The 23,738-nt window shown below is 39.8% G+C and overlaps 1 protein-coding gene across 1 annotated transcript; it reads left to right on the plus strand.

The window, feature by feature from the left end:
* Positions 1-173: 173 nt before the first annotated feature.
* Positions 174-22,656, plus strand: Proser1 (proline and serine rich 1). Its single transcript, XM_070002915.1, has 13 exons — positions 174-598; positions 3,078-3,143; positions 5,503-5,571; positions 7,336-7,430; positions 8,447-8,540; positions 10,486-10,596; positions 12,808-12,891; positions 14,292-14,370; positions 14,842-14,937; positions 17,091-17,135; positions 18,429-20,181; positions 20,650-20,800; positions 21,319-22,656. Exons 1-13 carry the CDS (start codon positions 554-556, stop codon positions 21,439-21,441), a joined length of 2,811 nt encoding a protein of 936 aa, XP_069859016.1. The 5' UTR covers positions 174-553; the 3' UTR covers positions 21,442-22,656.
* The last annotated feature ends 1,082 nt before the right edge of the window (positions 22,657-23,738 follow it).

The following is a 23,738-nucleotide window of genomic DNA, read 5'->3' on the forward strand; positions in this document are numbered from 1 at the left end:
GCCGGGCCTCCGGCGACCGGAGTGGTGTGGCACCCCGGAGTCGGGCGGAGCGGCCGGGGATGAGCGGGAGCCTGGCGGTGAATCCCGGATCGCGGCGGTGAGGCGCCCCGGTGCGGGCGCTGGTGCGGGCCGGGAGGCCGCTGAGGGGCGGGGGGGGGGGGAGAGTCGGGGCGCCGGGGCCGCTGCGGTCGCGGAAAGTGGCCCCGCGGCCTTGTGGTCCTGGCTCTCCAGCTCCGCGCCGGAGCCCGGACTTGGCCGCGAGGCTCTGCCCTTCCCCGGGACGCCGTGGAGCGCGGTGTGGAGTTGGCTGCGGAAGCCTCCCGGCGGTGGCTTTCATCTATTTTTGGTGGTGGTTGCCTGAAAGTTTTTCCCATCCGCGTTTTAATGCGTTGACGGAGTTTGCAGTACTCTACCTCTCCACGACCCCCCCCCCCCACCCACCCCGAGTGCTTTCCTTCCTGGACTGTAAACGTGTTTTCCTCCGATCTGCGCTGACGACCAGAGATGAAGATTTTATAGTTGTCTTAAAAACTACGTCGAGATAGGGCTCAAGATGGATAAAAAGTCCTTTGAAACGGTGCTGGATGAAATCAGGAAGGTAATGACACCCCAGCCGCTTGAAGACTGGAATACTGGCGGGGGGGGGGGGGTTGTGGGGGGTGTTGTTTGCTGGTTTGTTTCGAGGTACTGCATGTGGGGGCGTGCAGAAACTAATTGCTTCAATGCATTGGCAATTTCACGCGTGGTGTGGAAGCTATGTCCTGATGCGTTTGACGGTGCGTCTTTGGAAGTCAGGCATTGTGGAAATTCAGATTTACCTTCGGTTTCCAAGCCGTTTCCGCAAATCTCTGTTCTTCAGGATAAGAAACTTAAATACGTAGAAATGTTCTTTATGGTAATTCCTAGGATTTCTTTTTTTTTTTTCCTCAAATCTGAGGATGGGGTAGACTGCGATGCTGACCTATAGGGACTTGTTCAGTAACTAGTGTGATGTTAAGTTTACAACCACGTTGTGGGGAAGGGATTTTCAGTAACTTGAACTTTGTATCTTTGCGTGGAGGAGTCCTCCACTCTTGATTTACAAGGTTATTTTGAATCTCTCCTACCTCCCATAAGCTACCAGAAACATTCTGAGTAGAGTCTACACGTATCTCCAGCACCCCAAGAACCTACTACTTAAAACTAAAAGAACTTACAGTAAGAGGCTGTACGGTCAGCATGGGTGCCATGGTTAGGCCATTTGGGCTAATAATGGATATTTCTATGCCTTAAGCTCTTTAACCCCAAAAGAATCCAAACTGGGTGCTTTGGTACTACTGATTGTTTACTTCAGTTTATGAAGCGGCTAGTTTTCCTTTTTTCTTTATTTTCTTTCGCAAATTGGCCATTTTTAATTTTTCTTATTTAGTTTGTTGATTTTTTTTAAAAACAGATTTAAAATCTGGAAACTTGCAAATCCAACTTATCCAGTTAGTATTTGGAATGAAATATTGGTTTGCCAACTGTGTATACCTGGAATTTGTCAAATTTGTTCTTGAATTGATTTGCAGCTTGCCTGAGAAAATACCTTGTAAATTCAAGCAGACCAGTAGATTTTCTACTTATAGCTGACACAGGGTTTCAATATGGATATCCTCTCCCTTAGTGTTGTTAAAATGCCCTATAGTAAATAGAAATGAGGGGTACAGGACATTTTCCAGAGATGAAAGGTATTCAAGTGTGGTGGCAACTTAAGTTATTCATGCTCTGCTCTTTGTGGATGCTCTTTTGCTTCCTTGGCCTAAAGATTGGGTGCTTGTCCGAAATACTTTAAAGTGGAATGCAGTAGGTGAATTCCTGAATATGGCTTTGCTCTGGTTTGTCTTTAAATGTAAATGTCCAATTAAACTGGTCTTGTGTCTCTCCCTATTTTGATTGTCACTATTGTCATTTAAAACAAGTTAGTAGACTTAGGAATGGAGATGGGAGTGAGGGCTTTGTTGAATTTGAAGGTAACTTTAGCCCCTAATTGTGAGTACTTAATGTTTGAGTCACTTTCTTAGTTACACCTGAGGGAGAGACTGATGGTTTTATAGGCGGGCCACCTAGTTTCTGTTGGTTAGTTTGACTGTGTGAGATTAAGCAGTGGATGGAAGGCTATGTAGTATTCAATCTGAGGAAGGCTGACTAAAGCTTGGTACTCAGTGCCGGAGGCTAGGTATTTGAATCTGAATTGCTAACACTTTTTTCCTCAGTTTCTGTGAGGAGCACCCTGAGGGTACCAGTAATTAATGACGTTTTCTCCTGCCAGAATCAAATATTTGGACTAATACAAATACTGTAATTGTTTCAGTGTAAGAGCAAAAGTATTAGTTCATTTTTAGTTATTAGTGACTCCCAAGTTATGGTAGCTGAGCATTTCTGTCTCTCAGTAAGGAGCTGGAAGTGTTACGGTTGTGATTTCAGTTGTCCAGGTCCTCTACTTCTCTCACATACTGTTCCAGAGCAAAGAAACAGGTTACTGAACAGCTGTTGTGGGTCAGATCAGATTTTGTCTTGCACTTTCTTTGAGGTGGGTCGTGAATGATGCTTTAAAGGAATGAAAATGTCTGTCAAAGTCTGATGTCTGTGAGTGGCAGACCCAGACATTGATTGAGGTGTTTGCTGAAAGCCTTAACCTGACTTTGTATTCTTGCTTTTTTTTAAAATCACTTGACGTTCTATACATACATTAAGAAATGACAAATAGTTTAGGTGGGAAATACTATATGTAATTTCTCCCATTATTGACTCTTCCTTGTTAAAATGGTATTTTCTTTGTAGTAGTGAGTAGGGAGTCCCAGGAGGCTTTCTGCGTGTTCTCTCTCTCTCTCTCTCTCTCTCTCTCTCTCTCTCTCTCCCTCCCTCCCTCCCTCCCCCTCCTCTCCCCTCCTCTCCCCGCTCTCCCCCTCTCTCCCTCTGTCTCTCTCCCTCACACCCTCCCTCTCCCTCCTTTTCCCTCTCCCTCCCCTCCTCTTTCCCCCTTCTCTCTGTAGATGCTGTTGAGTTGCTTGAACAGTTTGGTATATGTATATATTAATACTGCTTTTCTTTTCTAGGCTGTCTTGACAGAATATAAATTAAAAGCAATTGAATACGTGCATGGATACTTCTCTAGTGAACAGGTATTCCTTGTCTAAGCCTTCTCCTTAGACTTGTGTTCTGGTTAATATATGTATTTACCTGCTAGTCAAATACAGAGTTGCTTTTATTTTGTTGCTATAGTTACCCAGGAGCTTAAGAAACTCAGCAGAAAACTTCACAGATTTTAATAAGTCAAAGATACTTTGTGAACCTACCCTTTATAAGACAATAATTAGCAAAATTCACTTGATATAAAAGAATGCATGAACGTTGTATGACGCCACTAACTGTAAACTGCGGCATTAAGGGAAAAGATACACAGTGTCTTAATGATTCCCTTACTGTCTCAAGAAGACTAATGTATTAAACATGAATAATTTAGTGAACACTTTCCACCCCACTTCAGGGAACTTTAATGATTTTTAGAAAAGTGTTTGTACATATAAATGTGCACATATGCAGAGTGAAGAACAATTTTTATTAGCTTATTTTAGTTATACAAGGCAGGATTTCATTATTACAGCTCCATGCATTTACATTGTGTTGTAATCAATCTCATTCCTACTGTCCTCCTGCCCCGCAACTATCCCAAGTGAAAAGTTCTATCACCAACAGTTTTCCTTGTCCCATTGTCATATTACAAACTTATAGTATCCAGTGTCCTTGAGGACAGTGTTTGAGAAATGCTAGGAAGGGTCTTGCTAGAAATCAGAAATAATTGTGGAGGGCAGTTCTGGGTTGGACATAGAGACTGGATTAGTAAACACCCACTCTCTTTCTCAAGGGCTTGAAAAGTATCAAGAACTTCAAAGGCCTAAAGGTCTGTCAACCAAGTTCTTAAAGCTCTTTTTTGATGTACATCTGTTACTATCCTTTTAATGTTGATTTTTAGCTCTCCCATGGCTTTACATAATTATCTATGTTCTTTACATGTTTTGAAAATAAAAGTTATAGTCAATAGCTGTGTGTGTGTGTGTGTGTGTGTGTGTTTGTAAGCAAGAGAGATTGATTTTATAGATAATCTTCCCTTAGTGGTGCTTCACTTTGTTAAAATCATTTAAATCTTTAAAGCTAAGTCCACCTGCTGCATTAAAAGGCTAGCAGTTTAAGTTTTATAATATATAAAATACAGCCTTGAATATGAAGTAGGAATACCATTCCCATAGAAAAAATTATAGCTTCATTCCAAATGAACTGGGAAGTATGAAGAACTCTGTTTACTGTTTGTGTGTTGCTTTATAAGAAAAGTATTTTCACTTTCTTTACATGCTGCTTTAGTTGTAGAATTGAAATGTTAGCACATTTTAAGGCCCTCATAATAAGGTAGTTGACCCAGTTTTGTGATTTAGTATTTATTTATTTATTGAATTATCCTTAGGGGCAGTAGACCAGATCTTAGGCCTTGTTCAGCTCTTATTCTCTGTCTAGTTGTCTGGGTGGTAGTAGGAGTTAATGAGAACCTAGCTATCTGAATTCTCAAAAAGATAACGCCATTAAGAAACTGCTGCAGTTGCCTATGGTGATCCTTAGATTTTGAAAGAATAGATGAGTGAAGTATTGTGCCCTACATATTCAAGGGAAGTTAGACGCCAGTGGACCTCCATAAGTCATACCCACCACACCTGTGTAGATGGTTGAACTCCTATCACACTCTCCATCTTTGTTTTAAAGTTTTCCATTCACAATACACTTTTATTGTCCCAAGCTGGTATTTAGTTACCATCTAGCACATCTCACCAGTCCTCCCACTGGTGCTCACTTTTTCCTGGATTATATATTTTCCCTTTTTTGTTTTGTTTTGTGTGCCTTTATTTGGTCTTGAGCTCAGGGCTTGGGCTCTGTCCCTCAACTTTTTCTCTCAAGGCTGCTGCTCTGTCACTTAAGCCACAACTCTACTTCTGTTTTTGTTATTGTTGTTGTTTGTTGTGGGGTTTTTTTTTTTGGGGGGGGGAGGCTGGTTAATTAAAGGTTAGAGTCTCACAGACTTTTCCTGCATAGGCTGGGTTCCAACCATGATCCTCAGGTTAAACTTCTGATGGCTTAAAATTATAGATGTGATGCAACCAGTGCCTAGCATGTTTTCCTTTTTTGGAAACCAGTGCTGTTCATCACAACTTTCTGTGATGGTAGAAATATTGTCTGTGGTAGCTGTTGGCTTCATACGGCTATTGAGCGCTTGAAATGTGCTTTGTGCTTCTGAAAAATTGAATTTTAAATTAGATTTAAGTGATTTAAATTTCCACATTCAAAGACATGGTTGGTTACTCTGTTGGAAGTCACATTTAGACTCCAGTGCCATCTTCATCACGTAGGCTGCACAATTTTAAATATTGGAATGAGTTTTTATAGAAATGTATGCAAACATACTGTCATCAGTACTAAATTAACATTTGCTTTCAGGTGGTTGATTTATTGAGATACTTTTCCTGGGCAGAGCCTCAGTTGAAAGCAATGAAAGCATTACAGCATGTAAGTACCATATTATAAATTTTATCATAACAAAAAATTTAAACTTCCTGAAGTGTAAATTTATATTTCATGCCCTATTAAATTCCATACCACATTTCCATGATTAACAAATTAGAGGAAAGTATTAATTGACTAGCTTGAATTTGTAAGTGTTCTTATGCACTTGATTAAACCAGCTTATGCACTTTTTTAAACCATCTACGTGCCTCTTCTATGTAGTCTTAGAAGAGTCATCACATCAGGCAGGTTATGTTTGCATTCTTTGGGTCTATATTGATTTTCTTTAAAGGTAGATTTTTACCATTCACCCTTTGTGTTTTGGTAGGCATTGATCACCCATAGCTATTGAATGTAATGGGCATAGCTAGCCTATGGAACTGTGTTTTTAGTTCATGGGAAGTATTATGATAGGCATGAAGTCTGGATAAATAGGAACATCTATGTGGTACAGAGCACCCATCCAGTTGTAGAGGGAGGTGTTCCGAGGAGTATCAGGGATGAGTAGTTTTTGATAGAACCAGTTAACAAGTCCTTAACTTCTTACAGGAATCAACCTAGTATTTGTTTTTGTTATTGTTGTTGTTATTGTTTGTTTTACTATACAAAAGAAGTAAGGGTTATCTCTCCTATCCTCTGGTATACACCTTTCTCCTGGCACCAGTGAGATTTATTTTTAAAAGAAATACTGATGAGAGTCTCACATTATTTTATCAAACTCATACCAGCTCTGTAGCCTGCTTGCCTCTGCCTGCTTTAGAATTACATTTCAGAGGTGAAGAGTGTTTTACAGGGCCAGTTCATGTCATCTACCTGAGCCAAACTGTCGCACCTTTTCTATCAAAGGCAGTCTGATTTGACACATTATTTTCACACAGAAGACTGACTTTGCTAAAGAAGTTGTAAAAGGAATGTTTCCATACATTACATGAGCTACATTAATTTTTGATGTTTTACATAGTTCAGTATATGATTGTGTAACATTTCATTGAATCTTAGATTGTCTTATGTACATTAAGTAGACCCTTTATAACAGTTCTATTTTTTTCCTGGCTCTGTCCAGCACTATGGATTGCTGCTTGGGAGGTGCTGGTCTGTGGCATACCAACTTCCTCCAGTGAGAGAGGTTGTCATTCTAGTCCTTTAACTAGTTTAATCTCCTGTATGTATAAATATTGCTTTTATATATAAATGTTCAGAGGAAGGTAGTACTTATTAATTTTTTCACTCCATAAATGAACACATTTAGGAAATGTGGATTGAAAGGGTTCATAGGAAAACTTAGATCTTCATCTGAAAATAATAATTCCTTAAAATGTTAATTCTCTTGTATAATTTACATGTTTTCAAGATTTGTTTTGAGTTGTTTGGGCATTTGCTTCTGTTTTTTTTTTTTTGTTGTTGTTGTTGTTGTTGGTCATGGGGCTTGAACTGTGGGCCTGGGCACTGTCCCTCAGCTCTTTAGCTCAAGGCGAGCACTCTACCACTTGCCACAGTGCCACTTCTGGTTTTCTGACCATTTATTGGAGATAAGAGTCTCACATACTTTCCTGCCCAGACTGGCTTTTAATGGTGCTCCTTCAGATCTCAGCTTTCTTAGTAACTAGGATTATATGCATGAGCCTCTGGCGCCCAGTGGCCTTTGCTTTTGTTTCACCTAAAATGTCCCTACTAAGAACATTTATATTTTCATAAGGTGAATGTGGGGGGACACATTTCTGGCATGAAAACTTCACATTGATCTGAAATTATTTTTTGTATCAATAGAAAATGGTAGCTGTTCATCCAGCAGAAGTGGTCAATATACTCAACTGCTTCACCTTCAGTAAAGACAAGCTAGTTGCTCTTGAACTGTTAGCTTCGTAAGTAGTTCATTCTCTTACTTGAAATGTGGAAGCTTGTTAACCATGTTCCCACTCATTGCTGTGCGTTAATGTGTGAGAACTATGTGCATAAATAGACCCTTAATAAAATACAGTCTAGAAAGTTTAATGATGGATTCTGATTCTATTTGAATAATAGCCAGTGTGCTTATTACCAAATGATATAACCTACAAAATCATAGGACATGGAGGGATAATTTAGTTTGATTTTTCTTCATATCAATGACTTGCTGCCTTCCTGATCCATATGACATGAAAGACAAGTAGAAGACACCTATACTTTCTGAACCTTCTTTCTCTTAATAGTAAAAATCAGGATTCACAGCTATGAAGTACATAATGAACTTTAAATGCTATAAGGAAATGAAGACACCTCAGAGCATTTGAGAGATGGTCAAAATGAGCATGAGTTTGAGAAAAGGGAAGGATCTAATCCTTGTTCAGTTGAAGGATATGCAAGTTAATTTATTCATAGGGCATACATTTTGAACATTTATATACTGATAATATCCATTAAAACACAAATTTTAATATATGGTGAACATTTACATCAACCTTCATTTTAATATATTGCATACATTCTAGTCCCATCTCTCCTGACACTCACCAGAGAGACTTTGTTTTCAAGAATTTCAAAACAATTGTTTTTTTCTTCTATATAATCTTTAAGTAGTATTGTGGGGGTTTTGGTTTGATAGATTCAATTTATGAATGTAATGTATCTTGATTAATGTCAGTCCTTCCATCATTCTCCCTCATCTCAAAATCAAAACATGTTCTTTGTTTGCTGTATTACTTTGTAACTTCCCAGTAATCATGTAAACAGTTCAGTTATTTTTTGTCATTGTTACATAAATGTATTTAAATTGATCTGTTAAAGGAAATAATCCTGTTTTCTCCCTGTGTCCTGAGGTCTCAGCTATGCTTGTGTGGTAAACCAGAGTTGCTGACCTCTATGTTCTTAAGCAAAGAGCTGAATTGTGTTTCCTTGGTAGAAACATTGTTGATGCACAGAACTCCCGCCCCATTGAAGATTTGTTCAGGATAAACATGTCTGAGAAGAAACGGTGCAAGAGAGTGCTGGAGCAGGTAATTTCCTCAAGATTGCTGTGAAGAGAACATGATGCCTTTTCAGAATAGTGGTGGTGAACGAAATGTCTCCCTCTTATCTGCTAACTTGGATATATGGAGGAGAGCTAGAGCTGGCTCCATGGGGTGCCGGAGGATATGGCTTAACAGTGAAAACAAATACTAAGGAGTTTGAGCTTTTGAATTGGCTGTCTTATCAGGCTTATGTTAAATTTATAGAAAATTAGTATAAAAATAAAAGAATATCAATTTAAAATGTATAAAAGAGGGTAAAGCAGTACCTGTTCAAGCCTAAAATGCATGACTGGTCACTTAAGGTAGAAAATTCCTTAGACTCTCCATGGCTGTAAGCTGAAATAATCAGAAAACTACATGAAGAATGTGCTAAGTAACTCTCCTATAGCCTCACAGCTTTCTCTGAATCCAAAAAAGGTTGGCAACGCTACCTTTCTCTGTTTCACATACACAGATTTGAGCCCCATTTTTAAATTTTTCTTTGTGCTCTTGACTGAGGTCTTTATGGAGCCATTATATACATGGCTATAGTTTTATTAAAATTTTTGTCAGTTTTCTTCTCAGAAATATTCTAGCACTAAGTGTTCTGTGGAATGTAGGGTTTGATTAATTAGCATGACAACTGTATTCTCAAATGTAGACTTATAGACCCTTTAAAATAAAATGTTCAAACATTAAATGTTAGGACATTTTTTGCCCAAAAGTTCTACTTCCTGGAATTTGTTCTAAGGAAATAGTTAGAAACATACAAATTCATATATAAAGTTACTATTCATCTAGTATAGTTCACAGTGAATAGCCCAAAATCGAGATTTTTTTTTTTTTCTTGCTCATAGCTGGCACTTGACCACTTGAGCCAGGCCTTAGCTAAGATGATTTTTGTAAGGGCTAACATTAGTAGGGAGTTGAATTATACAGTTAATAGAAATAAATGTTATGAGTTATAGTATAACTTGCAGATGCACAAAAGTATGTGTATATAAGACATAATACAGTGTTGTATGTAAATATTTCTATAATTAGCATTGAAATTGCCTTATACAGTGCTTATCATTAATTTAACTTATTTATTATGGTTTTTTTTTGGGGGGGGGGTCGGTCATGGTGCTTGAACTCTGGGCCTGGGCACTGTCCCTCAGCTCTTCAGCTCAAGGCGAGCGCTCTACCACTTGAGCTACAGCGCCACTTCCGGTTTTCTGGTGGTTTATTGGAGATAGGAGTCTCACGGTCTCTCCTGCCCGGGCTGGCTTTGAACCGTGATCCTCAGATCTCAGCCTCCTGAGTAGCTAGGATTACAGGCGTGAGCCACCAGCGCCCGGCAACTTATTTATTATGTATCAGGGTCTACAGATGTAGCTCAGTGGTGCTGCAGCACTTTTCTGGTTTGCTCAAGACCTTGGATTCTGTTCCCAGCACCAAAATGATATCAGTAATCTATAATTAGCTCTTTACTATATAGATCAAAATATAAAGACTTCAGGGATTATGAACTCAGTATGTGTGAGACAACATTTTAGAAGCTGGGGATACAGAATTATACAGTCTAAACCCAAATCCCTTCTAGAATTTTGTAACATGTTGTGTCCAAAATAATTCTTGGCTACTCACTAGTATAGTTTTTGGAGACCTAGTGACCTGTGGAGTAGATTAGTTAATAAATAGATTTCCACACAATTTACCAAATATTGTGAAAATATTTTAAGGAAATATTAGTTATAACATTAATGTTCCCATTTTAATAATTGTACAGTGGTATTATATACATATATATTTTGTATAATATATTGCATCTGGACTGTTGTGTGCCCCAGTTGGTATACGAACAAATGGAAGATGGTTCTATTCCTTAATTCATACATTTTAGCTGGATTCAACAGATTACTTGATTGGAGTTGATTTGACTTTTTTGAACTACTCTTTTGTATTACAGGCTTTCAAAGGGGGCTGTAAAGCTCCTCATGCTATGATATCTTCTTGTGGAACCATCCCAGGAAACCCATATCCCAAAGGAAAACCCAGTCGTATAAATGGAATATTCCCAGTAAGTACATTATACTGACTATATGTGAAACTTCTTATGATTCAATGTGAAAGCAACATAAGTTCATGATATTTAAGAGAACATCCCAGATGATGAGGCTTCTTCAAAGGAAAGGTCTTCTATGAAGTCATCACCTCAATGAATAACTTTCATACACACGCACATGTATGTATGCACACCAATACTGGGACTTGCACTGAGGGGCTCTGGTTCACATCTGACACTTTATCATTTGAGCCATGCTTCTAGTCTGGCTTTTTTGCTGACTCATTGGAGATGGAGTCTCTAGGATTTCTCTAATGGGCTGATTTTGAACACATGATCCTCAGACCTCAGCCTTTCAAGGAGCTAGGATTAGAGGAATGAGCCACCAGTGTCCAGCTCATTATATCTGTAAGTTTTTCAGAAGAAGCCAAACAAAATGTGATAGTTTTTGTTTTGTTTTTACGTATACTATGGAAGCACTGATTTACATTTAATAAAGGAGCATTTCTCAGATACTCAGTATTTTTGTCTCAGTTAAATACTAAATAGTATGTAGACTTAGGAAAACTTTACATGTCCTATTTCCTTCATGAGAATTACATTGCATAGTAAAGCCTGGAAGAAGTTCATCCAGGCTCCTTCAAACCCCTTTGTGAAATAACTGTTTCCATTTCTGTTACTATGTAACAGAAACTGTGTAACACAAACCCCTGGTTTGTGTATTAATCAATATTGGGGTTTTTTTTTGTTGTTTCTTGTTTCTGTTTTTTGGTCAGTTGTAGGGTTTGAACTCTAGGCCTGGACGCTGTCCTTGAGCTCTTCAGCTCAAGACTAGCTCTCTACCACCTGAGCCATAGTGCTACTTCCAGCCTTTTCTGTTTATGTGGTACTGAGGAATTGAGCCCAGGGCCTCATGCATGTGAGGCAAGCACTCTACCACTGAGCCACCTTCTCCTAGCCCCCTCAATATTGATCTTATATAGGTGAGGAACTTGGGTATGGCTTAGCTGTAGTTCTGGCTCAGGGTTTCTTGTGAATTTGCATTCATCTGAAAACCTGATTGGAACTTAAGCATATTCTTTCAAGATAGCTTACTTTCTTGCCTGTCAGGTTGGTGTTGCTGATTGTCAGGAGACTGTTCCTTGACATAAGGACTTTACCTTGTCAGTGGACTGTTCCTTAACACAAGGACTTTTCCATTATGCTGCTTGAATATTCTCATGACATGGCAGCTGGCTTCTGCCAGAGCAAGCAATCTGAGAAGCCAAAAAGAAATGCAGAGGTTTTTATCCCTTGATCTTGAAAATCAAATGCCATCATTTTTGTATATGCTATTAGTTATACAGGCTGACCCTGTTCTTTCAGGGATGGGGGTACTATACTAGGGCAGTGACAAGATTAGTACCAATGGAGACCATGTTGGAAGTTGACTTCCATACTAGTGTATGCCACTAAGGACATATAGTATTAGTCTAATCAGCTTATTCTGGTATGTTCATTTAGCAGTCTTTAGTGACGTTTCATTTGTCTTTGAAAGCATAACACACTTTAATAGAGAACACCCTTTTCACATTTTCAACTAGAATACTGGTATTCTATTTCATTCTTTTTTTTTTTTTTATCAGTCGTGAGGCTTTGAACTCAGAGATTGGGCACTGACCTTGAGTTTTTCTGCTCAAGGCTAGCACTCTACCACTTTGAGCAACAGTGCCACTTCCATTTTTCTGGTGGTTAATTGGAGACAAAAGTCCTAGACTTTCCTGTGTGGGCTGGCTTTGAACCATGATCCTCAGATCTCAGCCTCCTAAATAGCTAGTATTATAGGCATGAGCCACCAATACCTGGCTTATTTCATTTTTTTTGAGTGTTTATACACTGGGGCATAAGAAGTATGTTTTCATGTTTCTCTTTCTGTGAAGAAAGAAATTAGAATATATTTGATTCTTCTGTGTTACTCCTTTCTGCATATTGCATGTTTACTTTAGAGAACTTGATACCAGTGTTACAGAGTTTAATGACAGGACAGTTAAGAACCCTATCTGGGCCAGCCCAGTATGGCACATGCCTGAAATCGCAGCACTTGGGACCACTTAGGCAGAAGGATTAAGAGTTTAAAACTAGCCTGGACTACATAGTGAGATTCTAGGGCAGAATGTGGTCTAGAGTCTGAATCTTAACTCTAGGAAGTAAGTCTAAATTATTTTTCTTTTCCTTTTTTAAAAATAGGGAACCCCTTTGAAAAAAGATGGTGAAGAATGTACCAATGAAGGCAAAGGAATTGCTGCACGGATTCTTGGACCATCCAAACCAGTATGTTCTAAAAATAAAAAATGAAAACAGTATCACATGTAACTTTCTACTGAATGCATAAATTCTTGCATAACAAAATTTAAATATACTAGAAGTTCTCAAGATAAAATACAGTATATATTGGGGCTGAGAAGTTGGCTCAGTGGTTGAGTGCTTGCCTCGCATTCATGAGGGCCTGGGTTCAAATTCTCAGCACCACATAAGCAGAAAAAAGCTGGAAGTGGCGCTGTGGCTCACAGCTCAAGGCTACAACCTTGAGCTGAAGAGCTGAGGGACAGCATCCAGGCCCAGAGTTCAGCCCCTACAACCAACAAAAAAAAGTATAATTAATTAGCAGTATTAAGGCATTTTTGAGGTTAAGCAGTTTATTTTAAAGTAACAAAGTCAAATTGTTTTACTCCTTTCAGCTATTGAGTTGGGAGTATGAGTTGGCATATGCTTGAACTGATGTTCAGATTTGAGGTCAGCTTGGTGAAATAAGGATGGAACCAGGATGTTGAATCTTCCCAAGAGAGTGATTATGACTGCAATGTAAATTAAACAGGAGAATTTAATCCTTTGTTGAAGGATTGTGAAGTTTGAGGCACCCACACACAGCCTCCTTGTGGTCCTTGCCTATCCCCATGACTAGAATGCTAGCAACTGTGGAGAAACAAGGTCCAGTCCCAGCAGTGATCTCTTCTAGCCCAAAGGTTCACTCACACTCTCTCACTTTCTGCAGGTAAAAGTACAGCTTGAAATGTTTAGCTCTAAGTACTTCTGATTCTGAAAAGACCCAATTTTTTTTAATGCTCTTTGTTACATAAACACTACTAACTGTACAGTTTAAATACTTAGCTTTAAATACTTCTGATTCTGTAAAGACAAAACTTTTAATGCTTTTATTAGCATAAACCATCAACTGTACAATAAAATGTGGGTTTATGGATTACAATAGGCAAAAGAACTGAAATATTGAATTCCTAATTCCAATATACATTCTGTAGGAGTTGTTGGAATTCCAGGCACTAAGAAAATGCTTTTATCTTCCAAAAGGAGAAAAGAAGCTAGGGCTGATAGGATGAATTCCTAATCCGTTTAGAGTCTGCACCTTCAGGTTTCTCACAGAGCTAATTTCTTCTGCTAGTTACAAAGGAAAGGATAGGAATTCTTGGATTTAACTTTATTTGAGTATTAAACACACAGCTAGCCAACTGTGGTAGAGCATGCCTTTGAATTTTAATAGGAACCACATTTATTAAAGAAAGATCCTTCATTTTCACCATTGCATTGTAGTAGCATTGGATACATTGGAGCATTTTTAGGCTTATTGGTACTAAAGTATGAAAAGCAAGGTATATTTTGCTTGGAGACGGCTTACTTGGTTTTCTTCTAACTGCTATACTTTCCCTCTTGTTTAGCCTCCTTCAACATACAATCCACACAAACCTGTTCCTTACCCAATACCTCCATGCCGACCACATGCAACTATCGCACCAAGTAAGAGTGCTCTCCATTTTACTTATTAAGTTGAAAGTTTAGTTTGCATTCTTGGGATATCTGTAGCACTTAGGAACTTGTATTCTCATGATCAGCTGTTTCTATTCTGTACCACTGAAGTGGAGTCCATTTGATTTTCCTTAAGGTAAATGAAGTTCAGATTCATTTTAATCACTATTATTGTAGTTTTTGTTTTGGTAAGTGACCTTGAATTTAAAATGGCAATGATGTATGTTAAGTATGACAAGTTCTGCCTTACGTGCCAGTGAATGGGCTTCTGCCTTCCATGGACATCTCCACTTGTCTGACTGCTGTCAAGTGTCACTTAACCCTGACCCCACATCTCCACCTGAGATGCAGCTCTTATACAGAGTAGTTGTAAAAATAAGTTAGATAACTAATATAGTTGGAATTCCTGATAAAAGTGATACTAAGTTATATGTATTTTTTTGTATTACATTTTTCTTTTAGGTGCTTATAACAATGCAGGTCTGGTACCATTAGCCAATGTCATAGCTCCAGGTATACCCCCTCCACCTCCGTATACTCCAAATCAAGGAGGAACAGGTAAAGTCATGTTGTTATGGGTGTTAAAAGTAAGTAATTCATACACAAAGAGACTTAATTCATATAGAGATAGACACATGGAGGGAGCAGTTGCTCTGCATGGTATGTCCTACCAACAAGAGCCTGACAGATTTGGTTGTTGTTTTCATAATTTCATACTTCCCTTTTGCAATATAGAATAATATTTTAATAATTATTCAGTACTATTTTTAAGTAATATTTGATGGCCTTTCAATGTGCTTTGTGTTGGGCATACAAAGGTGAAATATCCTGTTTACAAAGAGTGTACAGTGTAATGGGAAATACAGGTAAGGAAAACGTTAAAATTTCCATGTAGTCCCCTATAATCCTAGCTGTTCAGGCTGAGATCTGAGGATCATAGTTCAAAGCCAGCCCAGGCAGGAAAGTCTATGCGATTCTTATCTCCAGTAAACCACCAGAAAACTGGAAGTGGTGCTGTGGATCAATTGGTAGAGCGCTAGCCTTGAGCTGAAGAGCTGAGGGAGAGTATTCCGGCCCAGAGTTCAAGCCCCCTGACCAACCAAAAAAAATTTTTTTTTCTGTGTAGTCTACCTCATTGTTTCCAAAGCTAGCACTATACCACTTGAGCCACAGCTCCACTTTCTAGTTTTTGGTGGTTAATTGGAGATAAGTCTCATGTACTTTCCTGCCTGGGCTGTGATCCTCAGATCTCAACCTCCTGAGTAGGTAGAATTACAGGTGTGAGCACCTGATGCCCGACTTAAATTGTGCCTTTTTGCGTTGTCTTTTTTCCTCTGAGATTGGATTATGGTTTAGCTTTAGCAAATGCTAACTTAGATTATAAGGGGTAAAGAGGAATAATCACTACTGAAAGAGCAAAGTGCTGTGGAACTCGCAGGAGGGTCTTCCAGATCCCCCATTTCAATAAATGTGAACTGCTTATGTAATGTACCACTGCGGGTTTGTTGTGTTAGTAGTAGAAGACAAGACTGGTGATAAGATGTTCATGACAAGAGTGGCAGAACGACAGTAAGGTAGATTTTTCTGGGCCAGGGACTACTTGTGACATTTAGTAAACATATCTTCAATTTCTCAGTTGCTAAGATTCTGTTTAGTAGGTTAGTGATGGATCCCCACTATTGTTTTATTTTCCTTATATTCATTTGTTTGTTTGCTCATACTAAAGTTTTAAATTCAGGGCCTCAACCTTACTAGGCACTTGCTCTACTACTGAGGCACACCTTCAGTCCTTTTTTGTGCTGGTTATATTTTGAGATATGGTCTCAATTCCTATTGGGGCACATGCCTAGGCACCATCTATCATTTACCATCTACCCCCTCTTACAAACCTGGGTTGGCCTCAATTCGTACTCCTTTCAATCTCAGCCTCCCAAGTAGCTCAGAATATAGGCATGAAGCACTGGTTCCTTGCTTGTTGTCTTTTTTTTTTTCCCTTAATCATCACCAAAGGATTGTTACCAAACAAGTTTGGAAAAGCTTAGAATCTATACATAAAAGAATCCAAAAATGATAATAGTATCTGGTTTTGTTTAAGCCTTCCTGTTGACTATCAGATTAAAGAGAGTTTGAGGGATTTTTTTACTTCCAAACCTTTTAAGAATATTTGGGCACTAGGGTAGTTAGTCTCATGAACTTTTTTGTCCTAGTTAACTGGGAACTGCAATCTCAGCCTCTTGAGTAGCTAGAACTGTAGATCTGAGCCACTGTGCCTGGCTTCTCTGATGACTTTCATAGTGTTTTTAACAGACAGCTTTTAATCTGTCTGCCCACTTGGATAACTGGATTCTGTACATATTCCCCCAGCAGCCATTGCCCACTCTCAGTCTTTACTCCTGTAAGCAGTGCTACCTAGAAGACTGGCTGTTGGCTCAGCTAATGACAGTTGTCTCTGCCCTTCCACAGGCTACACTTTCTTCTAGGTGGCAGATTCAAATGGGTCTCTTAAATGTATCTTTTTTTTTTTTAATCTATTTAAAACCTGACTTGTTAAGGCAAGGTCCTGCTGTGGAAGGACAGGATGTTGAGAGAGGAAAAACAATTGTGTTTAATCCTGTCAGTGTGTGTATATTTGTATTTCCCATAGGTATATATTATGTTTACTGCTGTGTATTTACCTGTACTTTAACTTTTAATTATTTATTTTTATATAGAAAATGAAGATCTTTCCAATCAGTCAAAACCTACACAGAATCAAAGTAAGTACCAAGTTTGGTCAGATGTAATTTCTCTTGTCATGTTTGTCTACTCTGTTAATCACTGAGCACAGTTTTGAGTTAAGCATATTTGGAATAGTTTAAGGAAAGCTCCTATATAAAGAATTAATGAACTACTTGCTAAAAAATGGCTTAACCCTAATATGTTTTAGATACAGCTTAAAATACACACATTATACTAGGTCAGTTAATCCATGATTTTGTATCCTGTTTGCAAACCTGCAATGACATCTAAATACCATGTGGCATGTGTGCCCATAGTCACTTTGCATTCTGTGACTTTTTAAACTCTATGTCAGATTCTCCTTTTAAATGTAATCATTTCAGTAGTACTGTTGGGCAGGAAAGGGAACGACAGGTACAGTGTGCTTAACAATTCCTCCAGGTGGCAGTAGCACCACAGTAGTGAAATTTCCCTCTAGGCACTAATCCCCTAGTCAGGAAGGAGTCACTTCCTGACATGAAAGTTAGAGTCAGTTCTTGAGTAGCAAAGTGCACATGGATCTAGTTATTTGGACACAGTAAGAGTCTCAGAGGGAAAATGTCCTTCCCTGAGAGTGATGCTTCTTGGTCCTTTTGAACTGGCTTCTATGGGAGATTGACCTGGCTTGCTTAGTGCATGGGGGCGGGGGGGTCCTCGCTTCCATCCCAGCGCTTCTTGAAAAAAAAAACAAGAACAGCCACAGCAAAAGAAAGACACTGTTGTCCTTATAGGAGCTTTTAGGACATGCCAGGTGAAAGCGAGGGTTGATATAGACTAGATTAGTCAGTATAAGTAAAAGGTAGAGAGAGGGACCAGGGGACTGACACCCAGATTAATAATATGAAGTGTTTTACTCAACCCATGAGGCAGCAACAATACTTTGTATGTTCCTGAAAGGGCAGTCACAAACTCCCAAGTTCTTGAGAAAGGAACCGATGTCTGATTATTACTCTGGATAAGTGGTTTATTAAAGTAAATGCATTTAACTCTACTCACAAATTAGTTTCAGATTTTAAGAGTGGGAAAATAGGAAAGGAAAGCTTCTAAGCTTCTTACGACTCCCTCCTTGTTACTTGACAGACTAACACCACCTAGATCTGACTTAGGCTCTCAAGGGAAGATCAGGAATGAAATCCTGGCCATTTAAATATTATAAGAGCCAAGTATTATAAGACCCATCCTTACTTTTCTTATTTGTAAAGCTTGATTTAAAAAATAATAGTTACGCATATCTTTGGAATTCAGATTGGACATTTCAACATAATAAATTCTTCCCTTTCTTCCTCCCACAGCATTTTCTACCCCAGCAAGTCAGCTCTTTTCTCCTCATGGTTCTAATCCTTCTACACCTGCAGCAGCTCCGGTCCCTACTGCCTCCCCCGTCAAGGCAGTCAGCCATGCATCTGTATCAGCACCTGCCACTGGTTCTGGATTGAACATGCCCAACACAGTACTTCCTGTGTTCCCAGGCCAGGTCTCCTCAGCTGTCCACGTACCTCAGCCATCAACACCAAACCCAACAGTGATCAGGACCCCCTCCTTGCCTACTGCACCCGCTGCTTCCATCCACAGTACCACATCTGCTCCTGTTCCTTCCAGTTTTTCCGGCCTAGTGCCACTGCCTGGGCCTTCTGCTCCTCCAACCCCAGCCCCTCAGGCCTCATCTACACCTCGGGCCACTCTTGCTTCCAACGAAACATTTGTTTCCACTAGCCTGTCCTTCTCTGCCAGCTCTTCTGTTGCTTCTACTAACAAGCCAAGTTCTGCTTCACTGTCATCGGTTTTTGCAGGTGTTCCTTTGCCCTTAACACCAACATCCCATGGGGTAGCCCACCCAATGCCTTCTGTAATTGCCAGTGGGTCTGTTCCCAGCACCACTGGCCCACTGGGTGCAAACAGTCCTCTTCTGTCTGCTCTAAAAGGCTTTCTGACATCAAATGACACCAATTTAATCAGTTCCTCTGCTTTGTCATCTGCTGTCACCAGTGGACTGGCTTCATTATCCTCTCTTCCTAATCGAAACTCTGATTCTCCTGCATCAGCCCTTAACAAGTGCTATGCCCCGTCCACTGTCCCTGCCATGCAGAGGTCATCCACTCCGGGGCTGGCCATGTTCCCAGGCCTGGCATCTCCAGCAGCTAACTCTACCGCCACTCCCCCAACCCAGCCTGCACAGGCTCTGCTAGCTGCTCCTGCAGCCTCCTCAGCCACCGTGCCTGTGAGCTGTGGCTCCTCCACAGCCCTCCTGCACGGCCCCCACCCTGGCCCCACAGACCTGCGTATTTCCTCCAACCCTGCCGTAACAACTGTTCCAGTTATGATCAAAACTGAGCCCACCAGTCCTACTCCCTCAGCCTTCAAAGGCCCATCTCATTCCGTAAATCCCTCTCACGGCACTTTAGGTTTGTCAGGGACTCTGGGTCGTGCATACACTTCGACCTCAGTGCCCATCAGTTTGTCTACTTGCCTTAACCCTACCTTGTCAGGTCTTTCTGGTTTGAGTACTCCCTTAAATGGTTCCAACCCCCTTTCCTCCATTTCCCTCCCACCACATGCATCCTCCACTCCCATTGCCCCAGTGTTTACTGCTCTTCCTCCTTTCACTGCATTGACCAGTAGCTTTCCCTTACCCAGCAGCCCATCTCTTAATCCCTCTGTATCTCTGGCAGGGTCGTTGATAGCCACCTCTGCAGCCACGCCACACCCCAGCTCCACAGCAGCTGCACTCTCAGGGCTCTCCGCCTCAGCTCCCGCCTCAGCAGCACCCTTCCCCCTCACCCTGCCCACTGCCATGCCCTCGCTCTTCCCAGTCACCCAGGGTCCTCTTCCCCCTGCAAACCCCTCTTACCCAGGCTTTTCTGTCTCAAATACCCCGAGTGTGACCCCTGCGGTCCCTTCGTTCCCGGGGCTACAGGCGCCTTCCACAGTGGCTGCTGTCACGCCCCTGCCTGTGGCTGCCACAGCCCCATCACCAGCTCCTGTCCTGCCAGGGTTCGCCTCAGCGTTTAGTTCTAATTTCAACTCTGCTCTTGTTGCACAAGCTGGGTACGTTAATACTTTGCAAACTGATTCAAATCATTTTTTAATGTAAACTTTAGATTCATCATATTTTAGGGAAACAAAAGTCAAAATGTCATTATTTGGTGGTCCTAAATTAGGTTTTTTTCTGGGCCAAAAAAATTGTTTCCAAGTGCCCAAAAATGTTGATTCATTGTGCTAATATTAATCCATAGAATATTAATACTTGTTAGGAAAGTGTTAGTATTTATATGTGCTGTTAACTGCTGCTTACAAAGTAGCAGACAGTATGACACATAATAACACTGTTGAATTTATTATAGAGGCTATTTCATTAATATTTCATTACATCCTGAGTGGCTAGCATTTCTGGTTTCTTACAACAGAGGAAGAAATTCTGTTTTGTTTATAACATCTTAAGATACTTCTTGACAGATAGAAAGCAGCGTCTCTGTCTGATCTGCAATTTGACCTATTTTCTATCCATTCCTTTAGTTTATCATCTGGACTTCAGGCTGCTGGCAGTTCTGTTTTTCCAGGCCTTCTGTCCCTCCCAGGCATCCCTGGGTTTTCCCAGAGTGCTCCACAGTCATCCCTGCAGGAATTACAGCACAGTGCGGCTGCCCAGTCAGCATTGTTGCAGCAGGTAAGTGGCAAAGCCAGCCTGAATAGAAAGGTAGCACACACAGGTAACCTCAGTAGCGATCACACCAATAGTGGCAAGAATCTGCTCTTCTTTCAAAGTCTGGGGATTTCAAGATCAATTAGTTCCCCCCAAATTTGCAAGTTGTGCTTGCCTTCTTTCAGAAGATTAACAAAGGCTTAGATAAACCCTATGTGAATTTTTTTCGCCACCAAATAGGTTTTTTTTAAATCTCCAATTGAAGATCTGAATAAAATGGATTCTTATGTCTGACAACTTGTCTTCTACTAAAAAGAACCTATTTGCAAGAATAGGTAGTATTTTAGTGACACTTCGATGCCTCTCCTCTACCTGAAGAAGTTTAAACATTTCCTAAAATGCTAGAAAGTCTGCTAGAAACAGACTTTCCTTCCTTAAAAGTTTGGCCTTTTCTTAATTTTACGAATATGTGTAACAGCCAAAGCAAGTCAAGACTTGATTGCATTTGGCGCTCTGCTAAGCTCTTTTTCTTTTTCTCCCAGGTCCATTCAGCTTCTGCTCTGGAAAGCTACCCAGCTCAGCCGGAGGGGTTTCCTGCTTACCCTTCCACACCTGGAACACCTTTTTCCTTGCAGCCAAGCCTGTCGCAGACTGGATGGCAGTGATCATCTCTAAATGTTTCTTGTTCTTGGGATCAACTTGAGAACTGCAGCGAACAATCTGACAAATGTGAAATTGGCCAAAAGTTAGAACATGAGGATAGATAGGCCTAGGAAGCTAGGACAAGAGTTGAAAAATTCTTGTTGCATTTTTTAAAAATAATGCTTTTAAGTGTGATTACTCCCCACTCCCTTATAACTATACTGGCAAATTGTATGGATTAACAGTATTTAAAAAGTATTTGGGGAGTTTTTAACTTCCATCCTACAAAATTTTGAGTCATGTATGTGATCTAGATAGAATATTAAAGAGGAGACTGAACTCTTATAGCCGAAAACAGCCTTAAATCCGCTTGTGTAGCCTCCACTGACAGAAGTAATAGTTGTGCCTCAGATGTATGGGTTGCATGCAGCCCTGGGGAAGTAGTACTCTTGATCAAATGCACAAGCAGCTTCTGCTCGTATCAGTTGGACCTTGGTACTCTCTATGTATCCGCAAAAGGGGATTCAAGAGCCACTGTTTCTTTTCATTTCTGCTATTAATGGTGGCACATACTGCTGAATTTAACTCTATATTTCAGGTAAGTGAAAATGGTGCTTAATGTCATCTTGAGAATGACTTTCAGGTGTATATTCCAGAACTACAAAGTAGTTGTTAAAACTTGTAACTACATTGTTACAAGTGAGGAAGGCTTTATGACAAGGTTGGCCTTCAGCACATTTCTAATCTCAGCAGTATCCAGATGAGTGAGGAACAGCTAATGGACTCTCAGCTGCACTATTACTCACTGTGCTCTGGAAGCTCTCGGTGAATGTTTACAATCATGGGATGTAGTATTTCTCTTTGTACTTAAAGTCAAATGCTTATCTGAAAGAATTACGTGACAGCAACTAGAGAAGACTTGCGCAGTATATATGCAGTATGTACGCTATCTAAGGACCTGTGGTAGTATATCATGATTGAATGTCATTAATTTAAGAACTGCCACATTGGGGGAGGGGGGACATAGGAAGAATGAATTCCAGTCCTATGATTTAAAAGCATAAACTAGAATCTACTGTAGTACATTTCAGCATCAAGAGGTTTTACTTTTATAAAGATGGCGTCTGGAAGATGTTGCAAATGTATTTTCCTTCAATACGGGGAACAAACATTTTTAAGTATATTAAATATTCCTGTATAGATAGTTTTTAACATTTTTTAAAATAAACTTTATGGATATGAAATATTTTATGTGTTTTATTAAATGCTTAGATAGGTTTTTTAATTGGTTTTATTCACTCGTGCTAATAATTGTTTTTTCCTGTCTGAATTTGGTTGAAATGCAAACTATTGATGGCCCACTTCCTTAAGTCTTTATATAAGTCTTTATATAAAAGCCATAATATTTGAAACTGATACATACTTACCGTCTTCAAACACAGAATATAACAGACTATAACCTGTTTCATTTAGTTGCTAGAAGTTACCATTTGTTCTTTTTAATTCTACATTAATCACACTTTAAAGTTTCTATTTTATTGCTTGTATGAATTGATTATTCACTCACAAAATAGTTACTGAATGAACCACCTCTGTTACCTATTCTGTTACTTAAAGGTGTGTTTCTGTTCTGTGAACAAAGCAATCATATCCTGTCTTCATTTTTTCTTGCTATCGCTTCTACATTTCTTCTTGCTATCTTGCACATGTTGGACATAGGATTACAAAAAACTGAAGGACACATTTATGGAACACTTGCACTAATTTTTTCAGAGTGATTTTATGTATCTTTCACAACCCTGTGGGGTAAATATTCCTAACCAAATTGGCTTGAAGAAGCCACACTGAGTTACACAGTAGGTAAGTGGTAAATGTCAGAAAAGTATATATTACCACACTGCTGTTACCAAGTGGTTAAGGAACATGGATGGGTGAGTCCAGGGGAAGGCCTTCATTGCTACCTGAAAGATTTCTTAGTGACATTAAAGTCTTAAAAGGTTGACTAAAATAATTTTTATAAAGGCACAAAAGATGACAAAATAGCATAGCCATGTTATATATTTGAAGCAAAAAAGATGTAATGGCAGAAGGTCTTATAGAGCCAGGTCTGGTGACAAATGGCTATACTACCAGCGCTGGGGAGCTGGAATCAGGAGGATCTAAAGTTGAAGACCATCCCAGAGTATAATAAAAGCTGTCAACCATGCTAAAGGAGTTAAAAATTTGCTCTGGTCAATAGTTTTCAGTAATTAGAAAATTCAGACTAATGTAGACGCTGTTAGAGCTGGGAGACTGGATGATTATTGCAGAAACACAAAAT

Source organism: Dipodomys merriami, unplaced genomic scaffold (genome assembly GCF_024711535.1).
Source record: "Dipodomys merriami isolate MVZ:Mamm:240054 unplaced genomic scaffold, mDipMer1.0.p SCAF_6, whole genome shotgun sequence".
NCBI classification, from domain to species: domain Eukaryota; kingdom Metazoa; phylum Chordata; class Mammalia; order Rodentia; family Heteromyidae; genus Dipodomys; species Dipodomys merriami.

Bases quoted from the DNA above. Each gene is read 5' to 3' on its own strand.
- Proser1 (XM_070002915.1), top strand. From the start codon at position 554: ATGGATAAAAAGTCCTTTGAAACGGTGCTGGATGAAATCAGGAAG. The intron at 8,541-10,485 runs GTAATTTCCTCA...TTTGTATTACAG, and splicing joins GCAAGAGAGTGCTGGAGCAG to GCTTTCAAAGGGGGCTGTAA. The intron at 20,801-21,318 runs GTAAGTGGCAAA...TTTTTCTCCCAG, and splicing joins AGTCAGCATTGTTGCAGCAG to GTCCATTCAGCTTCTGCTCT.